The 25326-nt window shown below is 36.8% G+C and overlaps 1 protein-coding gene across 5 annotated transcripts in view; it reads right to left on the bottom strand.

Moving 5' to 3' along the window:
* The window catches only part of LOC121740198, a 50239-nt gene that overhangs the window by 20039 nt on the left and 4874 nt on the right, over positions 1-25326 (bottom strand). For 3 of the 5 annotated variants that reach the window (XM_042132830.1, XM_042132832.1, XM_042132834.1), the window contains exons 2-10: positions 16815-16952; positions 12303-12388; positions 11679-11815; positions 9289-9477; positions 8487-8647; positions 7711-7820; positions 6912-7090; positions 6207-6343; positions 516-832 (exon numbers count right to left, since the gene is read on the bottom strand). In XM_042132830.1, the coding sequence (XP_041988764.1) occupies positions 516-832; positions 6207-6343; positions 6912-7090; positions 7711-7820; positions 8487-8647; positions 9289-9477; positions 11679-11815; positions 12303-12388; positions 16815-16952 (1454 nt within the window). The remainder of the gene's footprint in view (positions 1-515; positions 833-6206; positions 6344-6911; positions 7091-7710; positions 7821-8486; positions 8648-9288; positions 9478-11678; positions 11816-12302; positions 12389-16814; positions 16953-25326) is intronic. The other 2 variants (XM_042132831.1, XM_042132833.1) reach the window with 2 other exon arrangements.

Here is a 25326-nt window from a genome sequence, read left to right as displayed (position 1 = left end):
AAATAGCTAATTTTGGCACTCACTTACCAAGTTCAAATTAGAAGTATTATGGATCAGGCTGTTGGTGAAGATGATTATGATCGATGAAGTGCATCTGAACTTGGCATTGGAGTGGATTTCAATTCTTTTATAGGCCAAAAATTTGTTGATAGGAACTAGTCCCTATTTTAACAGGTATGTTTTTGGTGGGATTTCATATTATAAGCTAATCCTGACAGGAGCAAAACGCAGGCTCTAGTCAGGACAAACTTTTACTGTAGATTCATCTGAATTTTTGTAAATCTCTTTACATTTTCATTCATTCTCTCTCGGGCGTGATATTCTGTTTCACTTGAAACATTGCTATCTGGCTTAACACGAACTTTGGAAGCGTTAAACTGTTTATTACTAAATAGTTTCTCAAAACTTCTTCTGGTTCGTGGTTAAAAGGCCATAAACTTTATTTATGAAAAGAGAAGCCATACAAAACAATACTAACTAAGAAATTTAAAATATCAAATACTTTGAAACATTACCTTGTCTTTCCAAACCACTATCCACGACGTCACTATTCTTCTCACTATCCTCTGTTTCCTTGGTATCTTTATCAGTCTTAGATTCGCTTTCATCCTCACTTTTATTTTTATTGTCAGTCTCATTTTGACTCGTATCACTCTCATTGGGCTCATTTTCGGATTTTTTAGTTCCAGCAGTAACTTTATCCACGGGTTCTTTGGGATCATCTCTGCCTTCGGAATGTCCGCTTGTGTCGCTGTTGTTTGAATCACTGGTGTTGTTACTGATTTGGAAGCGAACTTGGCACGGCTTGGGCGGGGCGCATACTGACGATTTTCTGAGGGCAAAATATATTAGCGTTATTATTATTATTAAATCTTTATTTTATAAAGGCCATACATCATTAAGATTAAGCCGGCCTTAACAAAAATTTAACAATTTAATTTAGGCGACATACATAACATTATTATCTAATTCTCTTAAATATAGGGAACGTATAACAAAACTTATAAACCTATCACTATGTTCAGCTTTGAAATCCGAACTTACAATATTATGTATAAAAAAATAAAAATCTAATTTGCTACATTTGGTGTCCACAATAAATTCGTTTCTGAGGGATTCGTTCCTATCACACTCCAAAAGAACATGATATAAATCCTCATAACGATCACATTCTACACAATTTGGGCTGGAGTTTTTGCCAATCAAGAAAAGAAAATTATTGAGAGGAATGTGATTGGATCGAATTCTAAAACAAACTGAGAGATCTCTCTTATTAAGCTTGACATTAGAAAACCAGGGTTTTTTGGGAGGTTTACTAACTATGGTTCTATACCAAATACCAGAAGTTAATGACTTTTGTTGAAAGTACTGATTCCATTCATTATAACAATTATCTTTAATTAACTTAACATAATCCTTAAAATATGAGATCACATTGCACAAAGAACCCTCGGTACGTGCTGCATTCGCTAAAGAGTCAACTGTCTCATTGCCACTAATTCCAACATGAGATGGTACCCACTGCAATCGGACATTAACCCCATTACGTATTAAACGATAAATACATTCAATAATGGGGAAAGCCTCTTTTCTGGCTAAGTTACCCCTACCGCAAGAGATCAGATGGCGAAGACCACTTTGAGAGTCTGTTACGATGACAACGTTTTGGTAGTCAGTTCCCTCTGTATAAGTTAGTGCTTTTAATATTGCTATTAACTCAATGCTCATGATAGGAATATCCGGGTTATCAATCAGAAATTGGGATTTAAAATTACGCCGTGAATCATGAAATGCACACCCTCCAGAATTTGTAGATTTTGAACCAGATGGTACACAGATGTGTAGATGTGGAGTGTGGACATAATCAAAATAACTAGTAGCGAGTAATTCTTCACTGAGTACTTTCAGTCCATGAGGGGATGCACTTTCCTTACATAATGGCGTTCCATAGTAATTGCAGGAATAGCAGTGTGACATATATCTTGAATCGGTTTCTCAAATGAATGAAAAGGTATATTAAATGTAGGCCAGAGATTAAAATGAGAAATATTAATATATTTAAGGTATTTGTAGCTGTTAAACATATAAAAATAACCGTGCTTATTCCAATAACGTTTACCTAGTTGAAGAATGCTTTCAAATTTTAAAATATTATTAAGTAAGCGATCACTGTTATGAGAGAAAATTTTGAGAAAGAACTTATCTGATAAAAATTTACGCCTTATATTTAAAGGGGGTACGCAAAGTTCACTCTCCATTATTTGAATCGGAGTAGTTTTAATGAAACTGCCACAGAGTCTAAGCGATTGATTTTGGATATAATCCAACTTTTTAAGGACATTTGGACTAGCATTAGCAAAAACAGCACATCCGTAATCTAGTCTACTCCTTATTAAACTAATATACACTCTTCTTAATTGTAAGGGATGGACACCCCATTTATAACCGCTGATACAACTTAGTATATTTATAAATTTTGAACATTTTTGGTAGGTTTCGTTCACATGTTTGTTCCAGTTTAACCTGTAATCAAACCATACGCCTAAAAATTTAACAAATTTTACTAATTCTAAAGAGGTATCATTTAATTTAATTTCAACATTAGGAATACGATACTTTCGTGTAAAAATAGATAACTTTGTTTTATTTAAAGATAACTGTAAGTCTATATCATTTAATAATTTTTCAAATTGAATTAGTGCCGTCTACATTAGAGAAATACATTCGTTGATGTCAATGCTACAACAATAAATTGTAAAATCATCAGCATATTGGATGAATCTTAATTGAGATGTACATAATCTACTTATTTTTAAGGTCGCGATGTTAAACAATACAGAAGACATCGGATCACCCTGAGCCAAACCATCTCGGCATATTCTGCTAATCTCTTTACCACAAGACAACACGAAAATAATGGTTCTGAAATGCAAAAATTCTCTAATATATTTACAAATACTTATATCGACACCGAGTTCAATAAGATATTCTGTGAGTACTTCCACGGAAACACAATTATACGCGTCCATGATATCTGTGAAGGCACATAGAAGGTATTCTTTTTGAGTGAGGCTCACTACTATATCCGTAGATAGACGACACAGACCATCTTCACACGATCTACCACGCCGGAAACCTATCATGTAGTCAGGAAAAAGCATATTATTTTCAAATAAATATTCTAACCTTCTCGTTATCATTTTATTGTAAATTTTACAAAAACAGCTTATTAAAGAAATAGGACGATATTTCAATGTAGACCCACTTCGCCTATTACTTTTTTTTCGCCATTGGTGAGGTATAACGGAGGTGGAATATATTAAGTTATAGATATTTAATAAAATTAATTGAGCACTGACAGGTAAATGATAAATCATGGAGTAGACTATACCATCAATTCCAGGCGTTTTTACTAGCAGACGTTAATTCAGCTAAAGTTAAAGGCAAAATGTTATCACTCTCGTGACCAAACATCGTGACATTCTCAAAAGGGGGATAAGCGACACCATGAGGGCTCATACTTACAAGCAGTTGATCGGCTTCTGCCTCTGATAATAATACATGCGATCCAATAGGATGACCTTTGACCCAGCGAAGTTTGCGCCACATATCACCACTAGAAGTTTTGGGGTTTATATTATCGCAAAAACGTTGCCATGACTTGTACTTAGCCTGCCTAATTAACTTTCGAACAGATACAACTTTTTCTTTTAACGCAAAGTAATTTTCTACTGTACGGTTTTGTCTTAGTTTTTTAAGTGCGAGTCTTCTCTCTGTTACTGCCTTCGATAATTCTTGATTCCACCAAGGTTTTGGCTGGAATCTGGAGGATGGTCTGTTGCTAGTTTTAGTGTAGGGAATAAAATTATCGGCGGAGTTAGTAATAATATCGAGAATCCTGTCATAATTATCTTGAACACTATTTTCATTGATTAAAAAATTAATACATTCAGAGTCTATATCATTTCCATATTCAATCCAGTTAGCTTTTTTAAAATTACGTTTTATTACAGGTTTCTGAACAGAGATAGACTTAATAATTATAGAAATGAGCAGGTGATCGCTGCCTAAATTTTCATTGGTTACGGACCAGCAGCAGTAAAGAAATAAATCAGAACTCGCAAAAGAAATATCAGGAGCAGAAAAAATCATCCTATCATTTAACCTTGCGATACGAGTTGGACTTCCGTCGTTCAAAAATGAAAAATTATAATCGGAACAGCTTTCGGTAATTATTCGGCCCCTGGTGTCAGTGATGTAGGACCAAGACGCGTTAAAATCTCCTACAATTAGTGTTTTACTATTAAACATCGCAAACAAATCGTCATAATCACGTTTCCTTGTTGGAACATTGCTTGCCGAATAAACGCCGATAACATATTGAAGTTTAGATTGGTTAAGAATTTCTATACACAGAATATCTAAATTGTTACCTGACAGTGATAAGTCGATCGCCCTAGCTGATAAGGAGTTATGTACTACTCTCGGTCCTTTCTAAAGCAAGAATATCCAGAAATGTTTATTGACTCTTCCTGTGAAAGCCAAGTTTCAGAACAAACACAAATATGTACACTTTCTTTTGCCAAAAAAGATTCTAAATCAAGTCTTTTTGGAATAATACTTCGACAGTTCCATTGAATGAGTTTTAGATACATAAAAGTTATTAAATAATACTAAGTTTTTTAATTATTCTTGATATCCGATTTTTAACTTTACGCGATGAAATAATAGGTATTATATCTTTAAGCATTTTAGTCAAACAATTCAAGTCTTCAGTGTAACTCTGGCTGATCTGTATAATATTTTCTTTTCCATAAGTCTCTTCTAAAAAGTTGGTAAATTCGGTAATAGACATAGGGTAATCACTTTCTTCTATAATATTTTTAATCTCGTCCAATTCCGATGCTTGTAAATCTGTTGTAGGTGTCCTTTTTTGTTTTTGACGCCTTTTTTATTCTTTTTAGCTGAAAAAGTAGTTACAGAGCAATCTGTTAAGGCTTCACTCGATTCCGCATCACTTTTCGAATTGTCTTCTGAATCAGAGGATTCTGCAGGCAAAATAATACTTTGTGATGATTCAGTTGTAGGAGGATGCGGTCTTTTGAAGGTGGCGAGGGGTACAAAATCCGTATTGACGGTATTTAAAATAGAATCGCGATTGTCGGTTATTATATTCGCTGGTGTTATGTTTTCAGGGCATTTATTTGCAATATGACCCTCTTTTTTGCAGATAAAACAGGTCATAGTATCAGTGGAGGTGTAAACCCAGTACGTACTGCCATCAAAATCCACTTGTACACGATCGGGAATCTTTTTTTAAATCTTCCGGCGATATGTAGGCTTGACGCCGAAAGCTTAAAATGTGGTTAAAACCGGGATCATTAATACCAGCCTTAACAAAACTGACAGGAGTGGCCAAATTTATTCCTAATTCCGATAGTTTATTCACTATATGCGGGATGATCGGGCAAACGTTGGAAAAAATGATTCGTTTGTTTCTTGTTATAAGCGGCCGAATGGGTATTCTTTTGTTGTTAATAACTATACACTGGTATTTATCGACCAGTTCGTCGGCAAGAGCTTTTGTTGATACGAAAACACAAATTCTGTTGTTAGTCATTCTGCTTAAAAATCTTATCTGTGTGGACTCGATTACTTTACTAAGGGCGTAGGCGTAATCCTTAAGTGGGGTGTTATCACTAGCATCGATAACAACAGCTTGCTCCTTAGTGGGAAAAACAATGGCTTGGGTAACGGAGGAGTAACTTAGTTGAGGTTCCATCGTTCCCGTAGTCAGAAACGACGGAGGTATTAAAGATTATAGCACACGCGATGCCTCGCGCGAGCGCGGGCGCCTTTCACTCGGACAGGTACTCGCTAATACACGATGTCGATGTAATGCGCGTACGTGCAAACCTTACGGCACACCGATAACGACTGATATATTAGCGTTTAATTTTTGAAAGTATCAAGAACACGCGAACACACTTTTGTACGCCTTATGTGTGTACTAAGTGGATTGATCGTGTGAGTTTTGTAGTTAAGTAGATAATAAGCTATCTGCTATCTATGGGACGTCCTATATCTGTTATATAATATGACGATAGAAAGTTTGGGATATGACCTTGAATTGATACAGAAATATATTATGCATCTGTTGTGACTAAACTATGCAGTTTTAACAGTTCTGTTGTGGATTTACTCACCGACTAACCGAAGACTCCGTGGAGCTGAGGTGGTCGAGCGTGCGGCGGTTCTTGTTGCGTACGGTACGCAACATACAGCGCACCGACAGGATTTTGAGCCGCATGTGGTGCACAGTGTTGTACCATAGACACATGCTCTGTGGAAGACATAACATTAAAGTATAGTTTATACACAGCCAATACTGGCTGCCAATAAGACTGGCAGCCAGTATTGGCTTGGTATATGCCGCGTGTGAACAGTTTTTCAAGCCAGGCCAACACTGGCTGCCAGTACTGGCGAGAATAGAGCGCCCGTCTATTTTTCTAGCCAGTGACCCCCGCGCCAGGGTTGCGGACATGTGTAAGTTTTTTTTTTGTATGGGCAAACCCATGACGCAGGGGCGCTTGCCCATAAATCTTGCAAAGGCCGCCGTGGTCTTTCTTAGGTCGGCGGCTTAAGAGTTCTGACGCAAAGCCCACAGCGCAAACACGCCTCACAATTCGCAAACCCCACATAATATATTTTTAATGGACTGCAAAAAAGCAGGAGGCTTGTTAATTCGTTAAATATGTTTTTTTTTAAGTTTATTCGAGGAAAACTTTGTCCTTTATGAAGCGATTTTGATGATTATTTTTTTAATGGCAAAAAGACATTCCAAAGGTGGAACTTCAAAAAGGAAATATTTTTTAAAGTAGTTTTTTTCCGTTAAAATGACAGAAACTCACCCTCAATCTAGCGTTCAGTCGAGGCGACGACAGCTCGGGATGATCAGTGGACGCCGCGCTGCTCGACGGGTACAGCTCTATGGCGCCGTCGTACGCACTGAGCAGTTTCAATATCTGACGCATGGCCACGCCCACCGCGCGCGAGCACGCATGGCAGCCGAGCGAGAGACAGAGGACTTCTAGGGATAAAAAATAATAGTTTAAAAAACCTAAATAAACACGCTTTATTTATTTTAATTTTTTATTTGAATTATAATTAAGTAACTATTCGAATACATTTTTGTTTTAAAAAAATTTAACAAATTCAATGCAGTGTCATTGTCTCTTACTACGTATGCAAAGTTTCGAATTAATTAGACTACTGGAGATAGGTAAAAATCGTGCTCAAAGATTCAAGATACATAGAGCTCAAGCTTATAAAAGCGTGTTAAAAATAGTATATTAATAATAATGCTGTAGAAATATCAACTTACAATTTTCGTTTCGGATACAGCGTTGGAAAAGTATACTCCAAAGTCCAATCCTTCATTTTTGTTCGGGTCAAATTTTTAAATTTTTGTTAAGCATTTGTGTACTAACCCACATTTTTTTTAAATTATGAATGCAGTCTTCTTCGAAATTATCTATCTACAGAACATAACTGCATTCATAATTAAATACGTATTTTGTCGTCACAACGTCTAACGTGACTACCGTCCGTAAACCGACTTTACAGACAACCAATTTTTTTTGTGGGGTAATACTCACATAAATGCTTAACAGCGTCCAAATATAAAATAGGTTATAACAATTTTTTTACCTCCATTGTCAATATTTTGTTCCTCTGAATCTACGTTCACGTTCTCCGTGGAGCCATTAATGACTGACAGTTGGCGAGATCTGTTCCTGCACGTTTCTGTGTTTACAAACCTGTAAAAAAATGCAACGATATAGTGCGATGTGACTGACACTGTATAATATATTGTAACTTTAAAAATAAGGCTCATTGTATAATTGCAACTTTTATTAAAATTAGGCTCATTACTCTGGTCTCTGATATAACTCAACATGTTTGGTATTAAGTTTTTTATCTGTTCCGACGTATTTTAAACGCGTAATAGTCGCTATTTTAAGTTACCTAACCACGTACTATTAGAGAAGTTGATTCCTATGCAAATCGGGGACCTAAATAGTTTGGTCGCGTTACGTCAAACCCAGCTGACAGATCACAATTACCATTGAATTGACATATTCGACTAAATAACGCTGGTCTGTCAATTGCATAGGAATCAACTTCCTCGATAGTACAATACGCTGTAGGCCGTGTGCACTACTTTTATAAGGCAAGCCGCATATACACGTTTTCCGTATTCGATTTCCTGATGTGGAATTATTTCCATTTGGAATTACATGAGACTAGCGCAAACGTTCGTTTTTCTTTACTCGCGAACGCGTTGCTTCTGATACGTATGTGCGCAATTCATCTCGTTCGGAAAAAAGCGAACGTGTGACGTATTTTCTACTGATTCCATGCATCCGGATTACCGAATACGGAAATCGTGATCGACCAGCCCCAGAATCAACAAAACATCTTACTTATAGTCTAGGATCCTCTGCACGATGCGCGGCACGACCTCCCGCTGGGCGCACAGGTAGGCGTCCTGCTGCGCCAGCGTCCGGTCGGAAATCCTCGCCTTCAGCTCCAACCAGATCAGATCTTTCAGCTCGTTCTGCCACACTTGCTCCTCGCGACTTATCTGTAATGGCAGTGTAGTTTCAATAGTCCGTAAAACATGTTCGTTCAACATAGTGTATTTGGTTTTTTAGGGAACAACCCGAGACAACAAAGCCACACCCCTGTTTTTGGTTCTATACTGATATTGACTGTCTACAATACTACAAGGTAGGGGGAAAACGCATTGGCATGAAATTTTTATGATAACATAGCGAGTGTAGTCACTACACTGTAGTGACACACACAGTGTAGTGACTACACACAATTTTGGAGGGGGTTACTCACTATATTAAAAATTTCCTTTTATTATTTGGCAAGATTTTAAGATTTTTCAATTTGACCTTAGATTTGGAGGGGGGGGGTCATGTCCCCTGTGACCCTTCCCCCCCCCCCCCCCCCCCCCCCCCCCCCCTCAGACCGCGCCTGGGCACACACACACACATTTTGTAGAGCATGTCGACTCGCGTCATGATGCTTCGCTGCCGCGTAGTAGGGGACGGTATTCAGTTGCTCCTAACCCTGTTACTTGGTAATCCTTACTAATATTTTAAATACGAAAGTGTGTCTGTCTGTCTGTTTGCCGCAAAAGAAAATTACCTGTCTTTCTCGCTCCTACTAGGATCTCAATGTATTACAAGGGTCCTATTGTAGGACTTCACTTACCGTTCTTCTGCAGCCCTTCTCTATGTTGCCCATGTTGATGAGCATGCTGAATGTGTTGTGAAAGTTGACTCGGCTGGAGGGCGCCTCCTCCTCCTCCCCCCGCGTCTCAACCTCCTCGCACTGCTCCCGGCACTTCAGCTTCGAGGTCAGAGACATGAACCGGCTGCATGACTCCACCTGGAACGACTTCTAGAATTATTTTATTATACGGCGGACTTTAAGATCGCTCGGCATAAATGGAACGGGAAGAAATATTCAATTTTGAGGTCTCATGGTGGGGCGAGGAGTTAGTGGGGCGACGCGCATACGTTGTTATTGGTAGATCTTGTTTCGGCGATGTTACGTCATAGGTACTATCAGAGAAGTCGATTCTTAGGCAGATGGCGGACCGAATATTTTGGTCGCGTTTTGTCAAACCCAGCCGACAGCTATGACGAATTACATGTTGACATAAGCCAACTCAATGAGGTTGGTCCGTCAACTCAATCAATTTCTTCGAGGGTACACACTGTACGCTATTGATAGATATTTTAACCATCCACTGTCTCCGCCTCCAGTTTTGCGGAGCGATCTTAAAGTTGTGCGCGGCACATATCGGGTAGTAAAAACAAATTTTATTCAATGGGCCGGGACACGTAAACACGATACGACGTCGTAGCGTACCACGATGCGGCGTCGTTTCACGATGCGACGTCGCGTCGTGGAAATCTACGACGAGCATCGTAAAAAACTACGTTGCGACATCGTAACGTGCCACGATACACGGCACGACGCCGTCGATACACGACGTCGTATTTCAGGAACTTTCAACCTTATTCGTGTTACACGGCAATTAATTTCTTGTTTTCTAATTCCTGGCAACAAGGTAACATCAATCACCCACAGTTCAGAAGATAGTAATGAGGAAGTCTTTGTCTGATACGTTAGGTCACTTGACAAATACAGCCTGCAGTAAATACTTTTAATAAAGTATAAAAACTTTATTCTGTACCTAAAACTACTCAAGACTGTTATGTTATAAATGCCATTATACTAGTCTCTGTCTAATAATATGAGTATAACATACACAATTTGGTAGTTTAAATGTAATTCTAAAGAAATAACACATTTATTGCATAACCACCAACAATGCTTAATTGTACAAAAAAATGTGTGTTCGATTACCCAACATACATTTTTTGTTGGTATCATAGCAAATTACCGTTTTGTAAAGTCATCACAACATTAAAATTTTTAGGGCACATTATTTACAAATTATATTATGCAATAGACTTGTTTTGACTACAATGTTTATGTATTTAGCTAATATAGTGTGATATAAGCTAACAAATTTTTTACATTTCGTATAGAAAATTGTTTTATCTAGTACTAGTCTTCTAGCTTTGTAACAAGATAATCACTACACGAACATAAATAAATAAAATACTTTAACCATTTTCCATGTACACACAAAACAAAGTTTAAAAAAGCTTAAAACTAAAAATATGTTTTGTACAAAGGTACATCGATAACATATTAGTACCTGGATGACCGAGCTTTGCTCGGTATAGCAAACACTCATTGACTTCGTGTTACTTAATAACGCCATCTGCTGGTCGTTAAAATAATTAGTTGCTAACAAAATAGTATTATTATTTGCCAATAGATGTCAGGAAGAGCCCCCGAAACCCCCTATATACTAAATTTCATGAAAATCGTTGGAGCCGATTCCGAGATTCCATTTATATGTATGTGGTGGTGGTATATATATATATATATATATATATATATATATATATATATATATATAAAGGTTGTGTAAGATGTTGCATTAACGTTAGATTCTAATTTCTGTAGTATATATATATACTACAGAAATTAGAATCTAACGTTAATGCAACATCTTACACAACCTTTATTGCACTAGTTTCAGTAACTATTCGATTTTTAAAATACTCTGCCAATTTTAGTAATGGTTCTGAAGATAATTAATATAGCAGCAAATTCTATAATATTAATTAATTTTCTACAGCTCATCAATTTTCAGATACCTTGCAGCAATTTAGGAATTTGCGACAGAAAAATTGCTCTCTATTCACCAGTATAAGATTATCTAACTGCGTTGCGGCGTCGCATCGTATAAATCTACGATGCCGCAAAACGTATCGTGAAAATTTCCGATAAGAGTGCTATGCTATATGAAATGTTTGCGTTGCGACATCGCATCTCATTTATGTGCGATGTTCTTTTTGCGATACGAGGTCGCAACGCAATTTTGTGACCTGGCCCTAAGGCCTGCCAAAATATTACCCAGAAACTTGAATATGAAGGTTACAAACGGGAAAAGTTTGTTTGTTTGCATGGCTTCGAAACTATTTATTTTTCAGAAACTTCAGCTTTTAGCAACTCACCAGTGTGGGCACAGCAGCCGACGCGGTAGGGCTGGGGGAGGGGAGGGAGTCGGCCTTGCTCTCTCTGTCCCTCCCTAGCTTCCAGTCTCGCTCTTTGGATCTCCGCAGCTTCAGTGTAGAACGCTTCTTGAGACGTTCTGAAAAAAAATTTCGTATTTTGAAATCGTCCCTGCTTTCGGTTTTAACATTTATCAATGGTCACATTACACATAATAAAATGTTTGACTGCTGTACTCAGAGGCGTGCTAATTACTTAACTGTAATTAAAATATGAAGATTTTGACATTAGCCCCATACATTAACTGTCAAAATCTTCATTAAATTGAAGTTTAATTTTCATGAAATATGTGCGTCCGTAAGAGCATTTTCAGGTTAAAGGTGAAACAGCTTACAGCACTGGGTATTACTACAATGCCGCGACGCGAAACTTTGTATGCAGGCTGCAGCTGTATGAGCTAAGCCGCATTACGCGGCAGAGAAGTGTCGCGTAGCGTCATGTTGCTGCAATGCAGTTAGGTACACCTAGTGTGGTGTGCCTTTATAGTAAGGTCTGTGGTAAGGTGGAAAAATATTTTGTTTTTAGGTTCTACAAAGTTTAAATTCAGAACATTTTTTCGTTCTTACCTGGAACAATCGGTGAGGACGCTGTCTCCAGCACTTTGCCCTCGACCAGCGCACGATGTACGTTTAGACCTGTGTCCAGCATGTTCCTAAAAAAAAAATAGGTTTAAGATGTCGTGTCTTAGATTTTACAAAGGTATCTTAATGTTTTCTGTTAATGAGCCACAAATAAAATTATTTCCTAGCCCATTCATAATAAAAACAATCTAAATAAAAAAATGACACGAAAGAAACAAAAACTTAGCTATTCTAAGTATAAGTTTAAGTATCTAAGGAAAGTTAAAATCAGTCAGTAATGTTTACATTCTTATCTTAACTGGGTTAGCAGTATTTGTTTATGTCGTTTGCGCCTTTGCGGTAATAAAGGACGCAAATCTAGCCAACTTAATATTATTGCGAAATTATTGTTTATCGATTAACACACTACGCGGTACGCGGCGATTGGCGAAATCTACGCCAGAGCGTGAACTGTAAAATCTCGCATGTAAGCACATACGTTACGTGATATAAATACTGCAAAAAACGAACACTGCAGCTACTAATCGACATAACTGTAAATTGTATTATTAGTTATTTCGCATCGTACGCCTAAATCTTTAGACGCTAGTACTGGCTATATTAGCCTAAACTCTATCCAGCACACTCATTTGGCCACCATAGTTTCTTTCTACGCAAGAAGAGACAAAGACGCAGAAATTTTCCCTAAAACTTGTCAGTATCTCTTCGTATTTCTACTTGAGTTCTACTAAGCCAGAGCTTCCCAAACTTATTTTGTCTACCGCCCACTTTAAGAACAAATTATATTTTAGCGCCCCCATTGTTTCAATTTAAAATGCATCTTGATGAAATAAATCTACCCCCAAGCCTCTACACAACGCCCCCAATTATTTTTCTGGGTCCCACAACGCCCCCCTTCAGGCCTTCAGCGCCCATAAGGGGGCGTTATCGCCCACTTTGGGAAAGGCTGGATAAGCATACAGGCTTGATTTAGCATTACAGCTATGGCTATAGATGTTAGTCGGAGGAGAATCGGTAATTTAAGTTATGGCCACTTTACAAATAAGGATAATTATTATCTTAACCTATAATAAAGTTTAATTTAGGCACATTGTTGAGTTATACAGTTAGGCAAGATTTAATTAAAAATATATAATATACGAGCTTTTGCCCGCGGCTTCGCTCGCGTTAAGAAGTATTATTATATACAAACTTTCATCCCCTATTTGAACCCCTTGGGGTTGGAATTTATCAAAATCCTTTCTTAGCGGATGCCTACGTCATAACATCTACCTGCAACTGCAACAATTAAAAAAATATTTGCAGTTACAATCTAACTAAAACCCACTCTAAAATACTTTGATTATAATCTGAAGACTCGAAAATACAATTTCCAAACCTGCTAGCTATAACCAACACACAACCAACATCAAAAACTAACTATTATTTATTGAAAAACAACGTCGATAGCGTTTCGTTTTGTTTTGCTCACTGACTTCGCCGGTGGCACTGATAACAGAGTTAAGTACAGTTTAATATAATAAGCTCATACAGATTACACGCAAATTTACACGCAACACCACTGATCACTCGCCCGACGTGTGGTCGCCCCCTAGGCTGGACGCATATTACACATATTATGTATAACACGTTAAATATACGTTTTCTGGTTTCGCTTTCCGAATTCGATTTCCGTCTTCGGACATTCGAATGCATGGAATCAGTGGAAAATAGATAACTGACGCACACGGGACGAATTCCGCACGTACGTTTCGAATGCAAGCCGGCTCGTTCGCTCGTGAGTCGTGGGGCGACAAAAAAAAACGAACGTTTGCGCTAGTCTCACGGAAAACAAAATCGAAATTCCACATTAGGAAAACGAATGCGGAAAACGTGTGTATGCGGATAGTCTTATCAATACGCCGAAATACCATGAGAACTAATAGGTGCGACAGTTGATGACTTGATTGTTGGCGGCTCCCAAGTCCCAACAGGCAACAGACCAACAACCTTAAGTAATAAAATATTTACACAAATAATAAACTATGTGTTGTCCTTGTCTGTCAAGCGCATTATCTAATGTAACAAACAAGGACAAAATATTGTATAGTTAAATGCGTTGTTTCAGTAATTTGTAAATTAGTAATGGCCAATGGGGGCTAGGAATTAATTTTAGAGTAATTGTACAATAACATTAGGGGTCCATAATAATTATGGAGCCCCATGTTAGATAACAATTCATACTTTATTTGCGACAGATTGAAACGATCCTAATAATATAATAGTTAAATTTAGATTTTTGCTTTGGTACTTAACTTTAAGTCTTTAACAGCATACTTAGTTCTGTGTTCCTAGAGTCCTAGACATTCAAATTTCAAATTTCAAACATTTCAACCTATGTTTGAACTTTGACCATATCTGCAGCGCAACATTGTAATATCTGACGCACCAGCTTATAATATAGCCATAGGTGATTATTATAAACGACATTATAATAGATGTTTAAGTTACAGGAAGCATATTATTATATCTAACAGGTACAATCAAACACTTTACAATTTGTGAGCCTCATTATTATAACAATAAGGTTCTAAAATAAATACTCTACTATACTGGCCGCATGCTGTGATAACTTATCAATTATCATAAAGCAGCGCGGCGTCGCGACACGTACGTATTATATAATACGTATACATACGGGTGTAAAATAAATGTATGATTATATATGCCGCAATTAGTAAGTTAGATAAGTTAGGAGATAAAAGGTGTCACTGTTCTTCTTGCTCAACAAGTATTATCTCAAGTCAAAGAAAAGAGCGAAGTAACTTGGTCGCACGAAGTGTTCCGTACTGTTCAGCGTAGCCAGACATCCCGATTTTGGCCGGCGTCCCGTTTTTTCATCAAAATTAAATGTCTTTTCGCCGCGGGGAAAGCCCGAACGTACGTGCAGCGTGCTGAGAACGCTTAAAGGTGCGTAATGAAGATAAGAGTGTAGGTGTAGAGGGGTGGATTTTTATAGAGCGAAAATTGATAAAAATTGTGTTTGTTGTACGGGAGCCCCCCTTAAATATTATTTTTATTTAGTTTTTAGTATTTGTTGTTATAGCGGCAACATAATTATATCCAGCTACAGCGGTTCTTGAGATACAGCCTGGAGATGGACAGACGGACGGACAGACAACGATGTCTTAGTAATAGGGTCCCGTTTTTACCCTTTGGGTACGGAACCCTAAAAAGATTCGGTGGCGAGGGATTTGCTAATAAGAATTAATGCACATTGTCTACTCTCCAAGAATCACTTTTGTAGCGCTGCACATTTCCTAGTATAAGAGCTCGTACGGACTACGGTACACATTCCTAGCAACATAATACTTAATTATTATCATGTAGCAGCACTTAGCAAGATACGCTGATAACTGATAAGGATTGAATGCCAAGGATCAATTTTCTTCATTACTGGCAATATGTAAAATTAAAAATATTATGTCTGTTATCCTTAAACTGCCAAACTGGTTTTGATGTTTAAGAGGAGCCCACACCGCCCTTTTTTCTATGTAACAAACGTTGTCTCCTGTTTCCTCCCTGGATAATGCTAGTAAAGTTATAATTTTTTTCCTGAATATCTACGGCCACTAATACAATGTCCCTATGTTTCCTTTTTTTTTCATAATTAATAAAATATTAACGTTCAAAAACCCAAAAAAAATGGCCAGATTTTCCGCTGTGTTCAAACGTCCAGGAAACAGTTTTGGCTAGATTTTACAAAATAAAAAGCAAAACATAGGAACACAGCTCAAGCTTTTCTTTATTGATCTTTAATGAAAAAAATAAATAAATCGTAAGTTTAAGTTTTGGAGAAGGAATCGGGACAATGAATCGTTGATTTTCTGCATTTGTCTCTATCGCGTTCTGTGGTATAGTCTTGACTCTTGAGGTAAGGGAGACAGCTATGGATATTACACGTACTTTTTTTTCATTTCTCTAGCCCCTGGTGTATCCTCTTAAATAATAATAGGTTGGAAAATGTACGGTTCCTGTGCGATAAATGAATTTTGGCGTAACGCGAAGTTTCAGGCGTCAATATTCTTTATAATAAACAACTCTCTACTCTGGCCATGAGTTTTGTTTATCTTTCTATCACATGTGTGAAAACGCTCGGCAGATAATGATACGTTTACTTCGCTTTTATCTTTCATTCTGAGAATGTTTAAAATAAAAGTGCCAAGGTTTGTAAACTCTAATTATAATAATTATTCATCTATTAATTACATAGATCTAAACTTAAACTCAATTAGAAACGATAGAGTATTATTTGGGATACTATAGCCACGGATTTGATATTTATTATAAGTAATTATAATTGTTTAATACAAAAAGAATATAATCACTACGTTTGTTTGATCAGCAAAATTTCTCAAAGCTACAATCAAGCTAGATACATTTACATTGACATTAACTCACAGAATATGCCGCCATAAAATATGTAATAGTATGTATGTAAATTGTAAAGGAACCAACCTCCGTTTCTCTTTGTCGCGTATCCTTGCTCGCGGCGGGGTGGTGCCCAGCAGATCCGCCTCGGAGCCGTCTCCGCACTCCTCCAGCAGATAACTGGAGGAGTGCGCCGGGTTCCGCATCACCACATCCTTGCTGTCCCTGGAAAGGATGTAACATATTTGTGATACAGTGGCTCTGCATATTTTAACTACAGGCACTTATAAATGGTACAAAGTAAGTGGTCACCACCTAAATCCTACAGAGGAATTACTTATTATAAAGGCCCCCACATACGAGAACACGTATCATTAAGGGCTCCATACATTAACAGTTCGCCGGTAGATAGGAAAAGATCACAGACTCACAGTTCCCCTGACGATTTTGTAGATTTTGCATCGACGGTCAATGACTGTCAGGCAGGCTGCCGACCAGAGCCTGTAGGCGGACTGTTAATGTGACCCTTTACAGCAGGTCGGACCGAATTGATTAGCCTCCCCAACCTTTGCATGCTCTCAATTCTCATTCATTCACTTGCAGGATGTGGTTAATTTTGAAGAACTACATAATATTACTAGACTAATAACATGTACACGTTTTTTAAAAGCAAGATTTCCAAGCCTCGAATGACGCTTCAATCGCTGGCTACTTATCACCGTCAGTTAGCATAAAAATCGATTAAATGTTACTTTGTGAAGAGGAAAACGCGATAAAATTGAGAGTTAAATATAGGTTACTTTGATAATAATTTACAAGTTAAGTATGTATTACTATTTATGCTCTTCCGTTCATTATTGATTTACGTTATTTCAGTGATTTTCAATCTTATTCATGACGGGACCCGCGACGATATTGGATTATTTTTATCTTTATTGGAACGAAGTTCCTTATCGCGCGTTGCGAAAGGAGGCTAGACGGAAAAGTTGTAACGACACATTTTTATTAGTTCCTGCGCTATAGGGGCAGAGGGCGTTGATAGTATTCCTAGGGGTCAACTAGATGGCGTTTTTGAGAATAAACAGCGACATCTACCGGACGTTTAAATATTTTTTATTACAATTCCACAAAAGTGTCGCTATTAGTAGTCCTGGGCGTCAATAGATGGGGTTTTTTTGTAACTTCGTTCCATCCGGGTGTCCCTTGACTAGCGAATGCAATCTCGTTCTCGCGAGATCTCGCCCTTTTTTAGCGAGATTGATCTCGGACGAAAAAAAGGCGAGATCTCACGAGTTTAACGAGATTGCACTTGAGCATAAAAACGTCTTATTTGAAGCGCGGACTGACACGGGCGGAGTTGCGATCACGGAGTCAAAACCTAAGCAACTGTGCACTGTGATTCTCAACTAGGTCCTGAATTTTGACTTCTCGTTATTTTGTAAGTTATAAAAGAACTATTTTATTACTAAAATATTTGTGTTTGATAGTGCGCTTATATAATTATGGACGTCACGTTATCCTATGTTATCGTTTTACCGCGGACGTCCACGATATTACCGCCACGTCCAAAATTATAAAAGCGCATAAGAAGAGAAGACTGGCTGTTTCTTTCATTTGTTATTTGATAGATAGTAGATGCGTATGTCAAAGTTTACTACTTAAAAATTATAGACAGATACATCAATGTTTGATGCATAAAATTCTATTTAAAAAAATCGTGAAAATGAATGGTAATCTTTTAATACTTATAATATTTATATTACTTTTTTTCGTAATTCACCAAACTGCTAATCTCGCGAGATCTCGCGGTATTGTATTCATAAACTCGCGGGATCTCGCTTGAACCCCAATCTCGCGAGATTTGCATTCCCTACCCTTGACACCTCTCAAGTTTTTTATTGTTTTTTTGGGTCCCCTGAGGGTCGCGACCCACACGATTGGAAAACACTGATCTATTTTAATTTTTATCCATCTATCGTAGATTTATAGGTGACTGACTAACTACGAAATCGCATACGTGGGAGAGTCATGCTTCGGCACGGATGGGCCGGCTCGACCAAAGAAATACCACGTTCTCACAGAAAACCGGCGTGAAACAGCGCTTACGCTGTGTTTCGCTGAGTGAGTGAGTTTACCGGAGGCCCAATTCCCTACCCTATTCCCTTCCCTACCCTCCCCTATTCCCTTCCCTTCCAATCCCTATCCTCCCCTATTACCCTATTCCCTCTTAAAAGGCCGGTAACGCACCTGCAGCTCTTCTGATGCTGCGAGTGTCCATGGGCGATGGAAGTTGCTTTCCATCAGGTGACCCGTTTGCTCGTTTGCCCCCTTATTTCATAAAACAAAAAAAAAAGAACGTCTAAAGGCCTCTCTCCTCTCTCTCTCCACGCTTGACCATAACCGATGCCCATGATTGCGAAGATCACTTTTATGCAATCAAACGAATATGCAATACAAGAGATTATGAATTCCATCACGAGTTATCGAATCAAGCTAAGTGCAGAACCGCAGCTCGCGAATCGCAAAAGAGTAAAGACGAACATGCAACTCTACAAGTTCGTTTTAACGGCTTTTACATCAAAGTCTAACGTGGAGTTCCCAAAGATTCTACTGTATTCTAATTCGTGAGTTTTTTTATCACAAACCAACTATTGTCGTGCGGCCTCCAACCTGCCGACCTTGGGCCGCGTAATACTCTGTTGTGAATTCTCATCAGCATGACACACATTATTGCGATGTTCTGTCTAGCGTTGTTTTATTATGTAGTATCAAGTAATTCACAAAAATATAGGGGTGGTTCTACAAAAATTGGGTAACTTTTAGGGGTATTTTGTTTACTGTAGTTTTTATGGTAAATTTAGACAACTTTGGGTTTAAAAGATGGGTTATATAATGAATATATTGTTGCAAATCGGGACAGTCATTTTTTAGCATAGTTTTTAAAATATTTCGATTTTTCTGAATTTGACTGCCAGAGGACTGACGAGGGTGACACGGTACTGATATATATTGCAAACATATTAGAAATATATGACATTTGTGGCATTTATTAAACGCTTATAAACTATAATTATACCACTTTAATTATTTTAATGTAGCAAGTTCTTAGTAAGTTAAATATCGAAAAATATTTTGTGATAATTAGTAGAAAAAGTAAAAAACATTTTTTTTACTTTTAAGTACTTTTACTTAACAGTATACATTAATAATTAATATAGACAAACAACAGAATTAAAGTTTTCGTTTTTTTGTCCCATCTGTCCGTCAGTACGTCCATCTGTCTATCTATTTGTCTGTCACCAGGCTGTATTTCAAGAACAGCGATGGCTAGATAGTTTTTATCTTAACAAATGACGTATAATTGTGTTGCAGCTATAAAGAAAATACAAAAATAAAAACAAAATAAATATTTAAGAGGGCTCACATACAAGAAACTTGATTTTTGTGCCCTTTTTTGCTCGATGTTAATAATGCAACCAGGTAATTTTAAATACTTTAGAAATACTCAATTTGGTTCTTAATTTAATAATAAACAATAAAATTATAACAAAATAAATATTTAAGGGGTCTCCTATACAAAGAATATACTTTTTTGTCCTTTTAACTCAATGTCAATAATGGCACCAGGTGGGCAATTGAAATGTTCACAAAATACTTTTTTTTCTTCTTTGATAGTAGATAATAAAATTAAAATAAAATAAACACTTAAAGGGAACTCTCATACGAAAATAGCCATTTTATGGCACGAGGGCTTCATGCTGGAGACTGACTCGCACTTGACCAATTTTTTCAAGTTAACCGTTTGCTTCCGAGGTTTCTTTAACTTTTTTTCTTTGTCCTTTCTCCATTTCTTAAGTACATTTTGTAATCTATGTTTTTCTTTGCTAATTCAGCTTATTTGAAGAGGTAGTTTGATTCTCGGCAAGAAAGTCTTTTCAGCTTCTCTTTTCTTATTTAATATATTATCCTTCGGTCAAATTTGTCTAGAACATAAAAATAAGTAAAGAAAAACGGGTAACACACCATAATTGTTGTGATAAAAGTGATCTTAAAGAAAAAAACATCAGTACTCTGGCAACATGTCAGTCCTATGGCACGATTTTAGGCAAATGACTGACGCCAAAGGACTGATGATTTCGACATAAATTTAAAGTTAATGTTTCTATTCGTATTTTCTAATATCAATATATTAAATTTTTACCAATCATAGTAAACAGTATAGAAATCAAAATAAAATTAAGATTTATAAGGAATTAACGACTTACCCACAGTACTGACTTTTTGACTGGCCCTGCGCAAGATTATGTCATATACATACTGTAATAGTGGCAAAGAAATGCTACAGTTCTTAGCTGACAATATTACCAACTAAACAAAATTAATAGTTATTTGACCATGTATACGTGTTTTTTGGTGAAAATTTTCGCATTTGAAAGTAACACAAAGGATTGACGAATGAAACCTATGACAAAATTTCCTCTCTTTTTTAAATACATTGTAAATATTTTTACATTATGAAAGTCCTGACATTAATTATTACGTACATTAAAGATTGTAAGTATATATCGAGTTGTCTGAAATTAATCGTAGAATCTGATGTACAGTCTCTTGATTGAACGTTTTTGAGTTTGTGACAGGCCAAAGTACTGACGTTTTGAGCATACTCTTTTCATTTTATACAATTTCTAATTGAATAACGTATCTGAAATTGAGTGACCAATTAAAGGAGATTACATACTTATAAAATTAAGTGTAAAATCTTTAAAATATAATGTGATTTAATATATATTGACTGGTGGCAGCGAGTTACCCAATTTTTGTAGAATCACCCATAGGTAGGTCTAGGTCAGGAATTCCCAAACTTAATTTTGTCTACTGCCCACTTTAAGAACAAATTATTTTTAGCGCCCCCATTGTTTCACGGTTCACCTACTTTCTTATTTTTGTTTGAATTAAGGGGCTTTTACCGCAATTTCTATAAGTATTTAAAAAAACACAAAATGCTAAAAAAGATAGGTCTTTAAAAATCATATTGAAGTTTCTTATATAATGTGTTTGTAACCTAAAAAGTTTGCGAGAGAGACTCTTCCAAAGTGGTAAAATGTATCCCCCCTTCCTCTAACTTCAAAAGTAGGGGCATGATAAGTCTAAAAATAATATATGATTAAATATACATTACTATAAAAACTACCAACGAAAATTGGTTTGAACGAGATCTAGAAAGTACTTATGTAGTTTTTTTTATACGTGATAAATGGTAAACCATAAATTAATTCTCATTAACGGCCGTTCCCAATATTTGATCTATCTCTGGTTTTGCCCTACTAGATATAGGAATAGCTCACAATTGACATAAAATATATGTCTCTAATGTCTAATGTGAGTTATTCCTATCTCTAGTAGGGCCAAACCAGAGATAGATCAAATATTGAGAACCGCCGTAAATCAACTGAAATATAAAAATAAATCAAAAACCTTTTAATTTCATTAAAATTAAACTTATTGCTGCTGCGGAACCCTTCATGGGCGAGTCCAACTCGCACTTGGCCGCTTTTTTAATTGAACGAGGCGACACGGTGACAAGATACGACGCGCGACACAGGTGCAGCAATCAGAATTCAAATAATATGAAGGCGGCTTTCCGATCTTTGCAACACGCGACAGCGACCGACAAAAATTCAAACAAAATGCTACTTTATGAGCTATGCTTAGGGTTCATTTTCCACCTACTGCATTGGTCTAGCCACTGATATAGCTAAATCCTTCGTGGTGACGTAGATCAAAATGAAACCTATGTCGCCTAGTTAAAAAAGTTGTATTTTATTTGAAATCCTACCTTTTATCTGCGAAACGACAAACGCGATTTGCCATTTCAATATTACTCTGCACTCTGCAGCTGCATCGCTTTTTCGCGCTTCGATTCGGTTTGAATTAAGAGGAGTCCACACCGCCCTTTTTTCCATACAAACGTTGTCCCTTGTTTCCTCCCTGGATAATGCTAGTAAAGTTATAATTTTTTTCCTGAATATCTACGGCCACTAATACGATGTCCCTATGTTTTCTTTTTTTTCATAATTTAATTATTAAATAAGATATGAACGTTCAAAAACCCAAAAAAATGGCCAGATTTTCCGCTGTGTTCAAACGTCTAGAAAACAGATTTGGCTAGATTATACAAAAAAAAGCAAAACATAGGAACACAGCTCAAGCCTTTTTTTAATCTTTAATGAAAAAAGTACTTAAATCGGTTAAGTTTTGGAGAAGGAATCAGGGGACAACGAATCATTGATTTTCTGGATTTTCTGCAGTTGTCTCTATCGCGTTCTGCGGTATAGGCTTGAGGTAAGAGAGACAGCTATAGATATTACACGTACTTTTTTTTCATTTCTCTAGCCCCTGGTGTATCCTCTTAACCCCAACCCTCGAATGGCGTCAAAAGAGTTCCATATTAGCTAGCATGATCTCTCTGAAAGGACATTCACCGTCTGGACCTCGGGAATAACCAACATGAATCATTATATAAAAATGCAAACAAAAAACCTGTAGCGATAACAATTTATACTTATCAACCGTATGAGTAATATGTGTTACAAATATATTCAAATTCTTTATTTTATCAATTCCCCGATAGTGAACTCTGTACTGAAACATTTATATTCTAAGGCGCTGTGGTTGTTGCAACTACGTAAAATGAGTTTTTAAATAATGTTTTTTGTAAAGAAAATGTCATTATTTAGGTATAAAAAGTACCGTTTTAAAATTGAGAAAATTTCCTATACGCAAAGGTACACAATTTGAAAAATCCTGCACGATAGAAAAAAATCTCAAAGATGACTGTCATAACGCTGTTTTTCATAATTAAATCATTTTATGGCTAAATTACACACTTTCTAGTAAAAAAAAAAATGTAGTGCATTTGTCGTAACCTAACCTAAACGATTTGACATATATTTGATTTGTGTAATACTGAAAACAAAAGGTTTTTTCTCCTAATTTCCTATTATCAAGGCACGCGGCGAGGGCGTAACCGCCACTGTACAAGGCGCGCTGATATTAATGTTATTTTAATGTCCTTTACGTCGATATTCGTAGTTGACACTTGACAGACATCGACCTGCTTATTTTAGGGACTACTGGGCCTTAAGAGGAGTCCAAACCGCCGTTTTTCCATACAAACGCTGTCCCCTGTTTCCTCCCTGGATAATGCCTGTAGAGTTATGATTTTTTTCCTGAATATCTATGGTCACTATTAGCATGTCCCTATGTTTTCTTTTTTTCATAATTTTATTATTAAAAAAGATAAGAACGTCCAAAAACCCAAAAAAAAAAATGGCCAGATTTTCCTCTGTGTTCAAACACCCAGAAAACAAAACTGGCTAGAATATACAAAAAAATAAAACATAGGAACACAGCTCAAGCCTTGCTTTAATTCTTAATGAAAAAAGTACTTAAATCGGTTAAGTTTTGGAGAAGGAATCAGCGGACAACGAATCGAAGATTTTCTGTTTTTTTATTAGAACTTTGTTGTGTTGTCTCTATCGCGCTCTGCGGTGGGAGACTTGAGATTGGTGAGACAGCAATACATTTTCAAATACCTATTTTCAATTTCTCTCGCCCCTGGTGTATCCTCTTAAGACTGTGGTGTGATGCCCAAAGGGTAAAAACGAGACCCTATTAATACTGAGACTTCGACTTCTGTCCGTCTATCCGTCCGTCTCCAGGATGTATAGACTCAAGGACCGCTATAGCTAGACTTCGAAAATTTACACATATTGTGTACTTCCGTTGCCGCTATAAATAACAACAAATTCTAAAAACAAATTAATAAAATTAACATTTAAGGGGGCTCTGATTACTGAATACAAGTTACAACAAACACATTTTTGTCCTATTTCTGCTCTATACTGGTACGGAACACTTCGTGCGCGAGTCCAACTCGCCGATTTTTTATAATATCAAGTGAACAGACAGACAAAAAATTGGTTGAAAACGGCATTAATCGAGTTGTACAGAGGCAATAGAGCAAGAACCTGTGTATTCGACCTACTTGTCATTCTGCAAGTGTGCTAATTCCTCACAAATACTCGTATTGCAGGTGTGAGTTGTGACTTGTGACTATCTGTACTCGGTTGAGGTAATGTTTAAGGACACGGTTATTTAGAATTGACAAGAAATTTTAAATTAAGTTTTTTGACCTAAGTATACTTATTAACTCTTGAATTGTGACAAAAATCATTCTAGGTACAATTAAAAACATCGCGCGACAAAATTTTGTGTAGTCTCTATTTTCTATCCATGCACAATATTTTGTTTAAAATATGAACAAATAACATGGAATATGCACGATTACATCTTAAAATTAAACTATTATATAATATATTACTGTTTTTGTTAAACTAAGTAAACTAATATTTTGTTGTAACTTGTAAGTACATAATAAAATTTTTACACCTGTAACTGTACTAGCAAGGAAAATCTATCGGAAAACACGTTTGCTATTTGTTGGATTTCCTCGGGGTCAGGGCCAAAACAATTAATTATTTATTGACAAGCGCCAACCCCACCTTTATTTTTGCTCCGTGTGGTCAAAACTCAAAAC

The sequence above is a fragment of the Aricia agestis genome, chromosome 3 (assembly GCF_905147365.1).
Source record: "Aricia agestis chromosome 3, ilAriAges1.1, whole genome shotgun sequence".
In the NCBI taxonomy this organism is placed as follows: domain Eukaryota; kingdom Metazoa; phylum Arthropoda; class Insecta; order Lepidoptera; family Lycaenidae; genus Aricia; species Aricia agestis.
The sequence above is the reverse complement of the archived record's forward strand: the minus strand, read 5'-3'. Positions and strand labels throughout refer to the sequence as shown.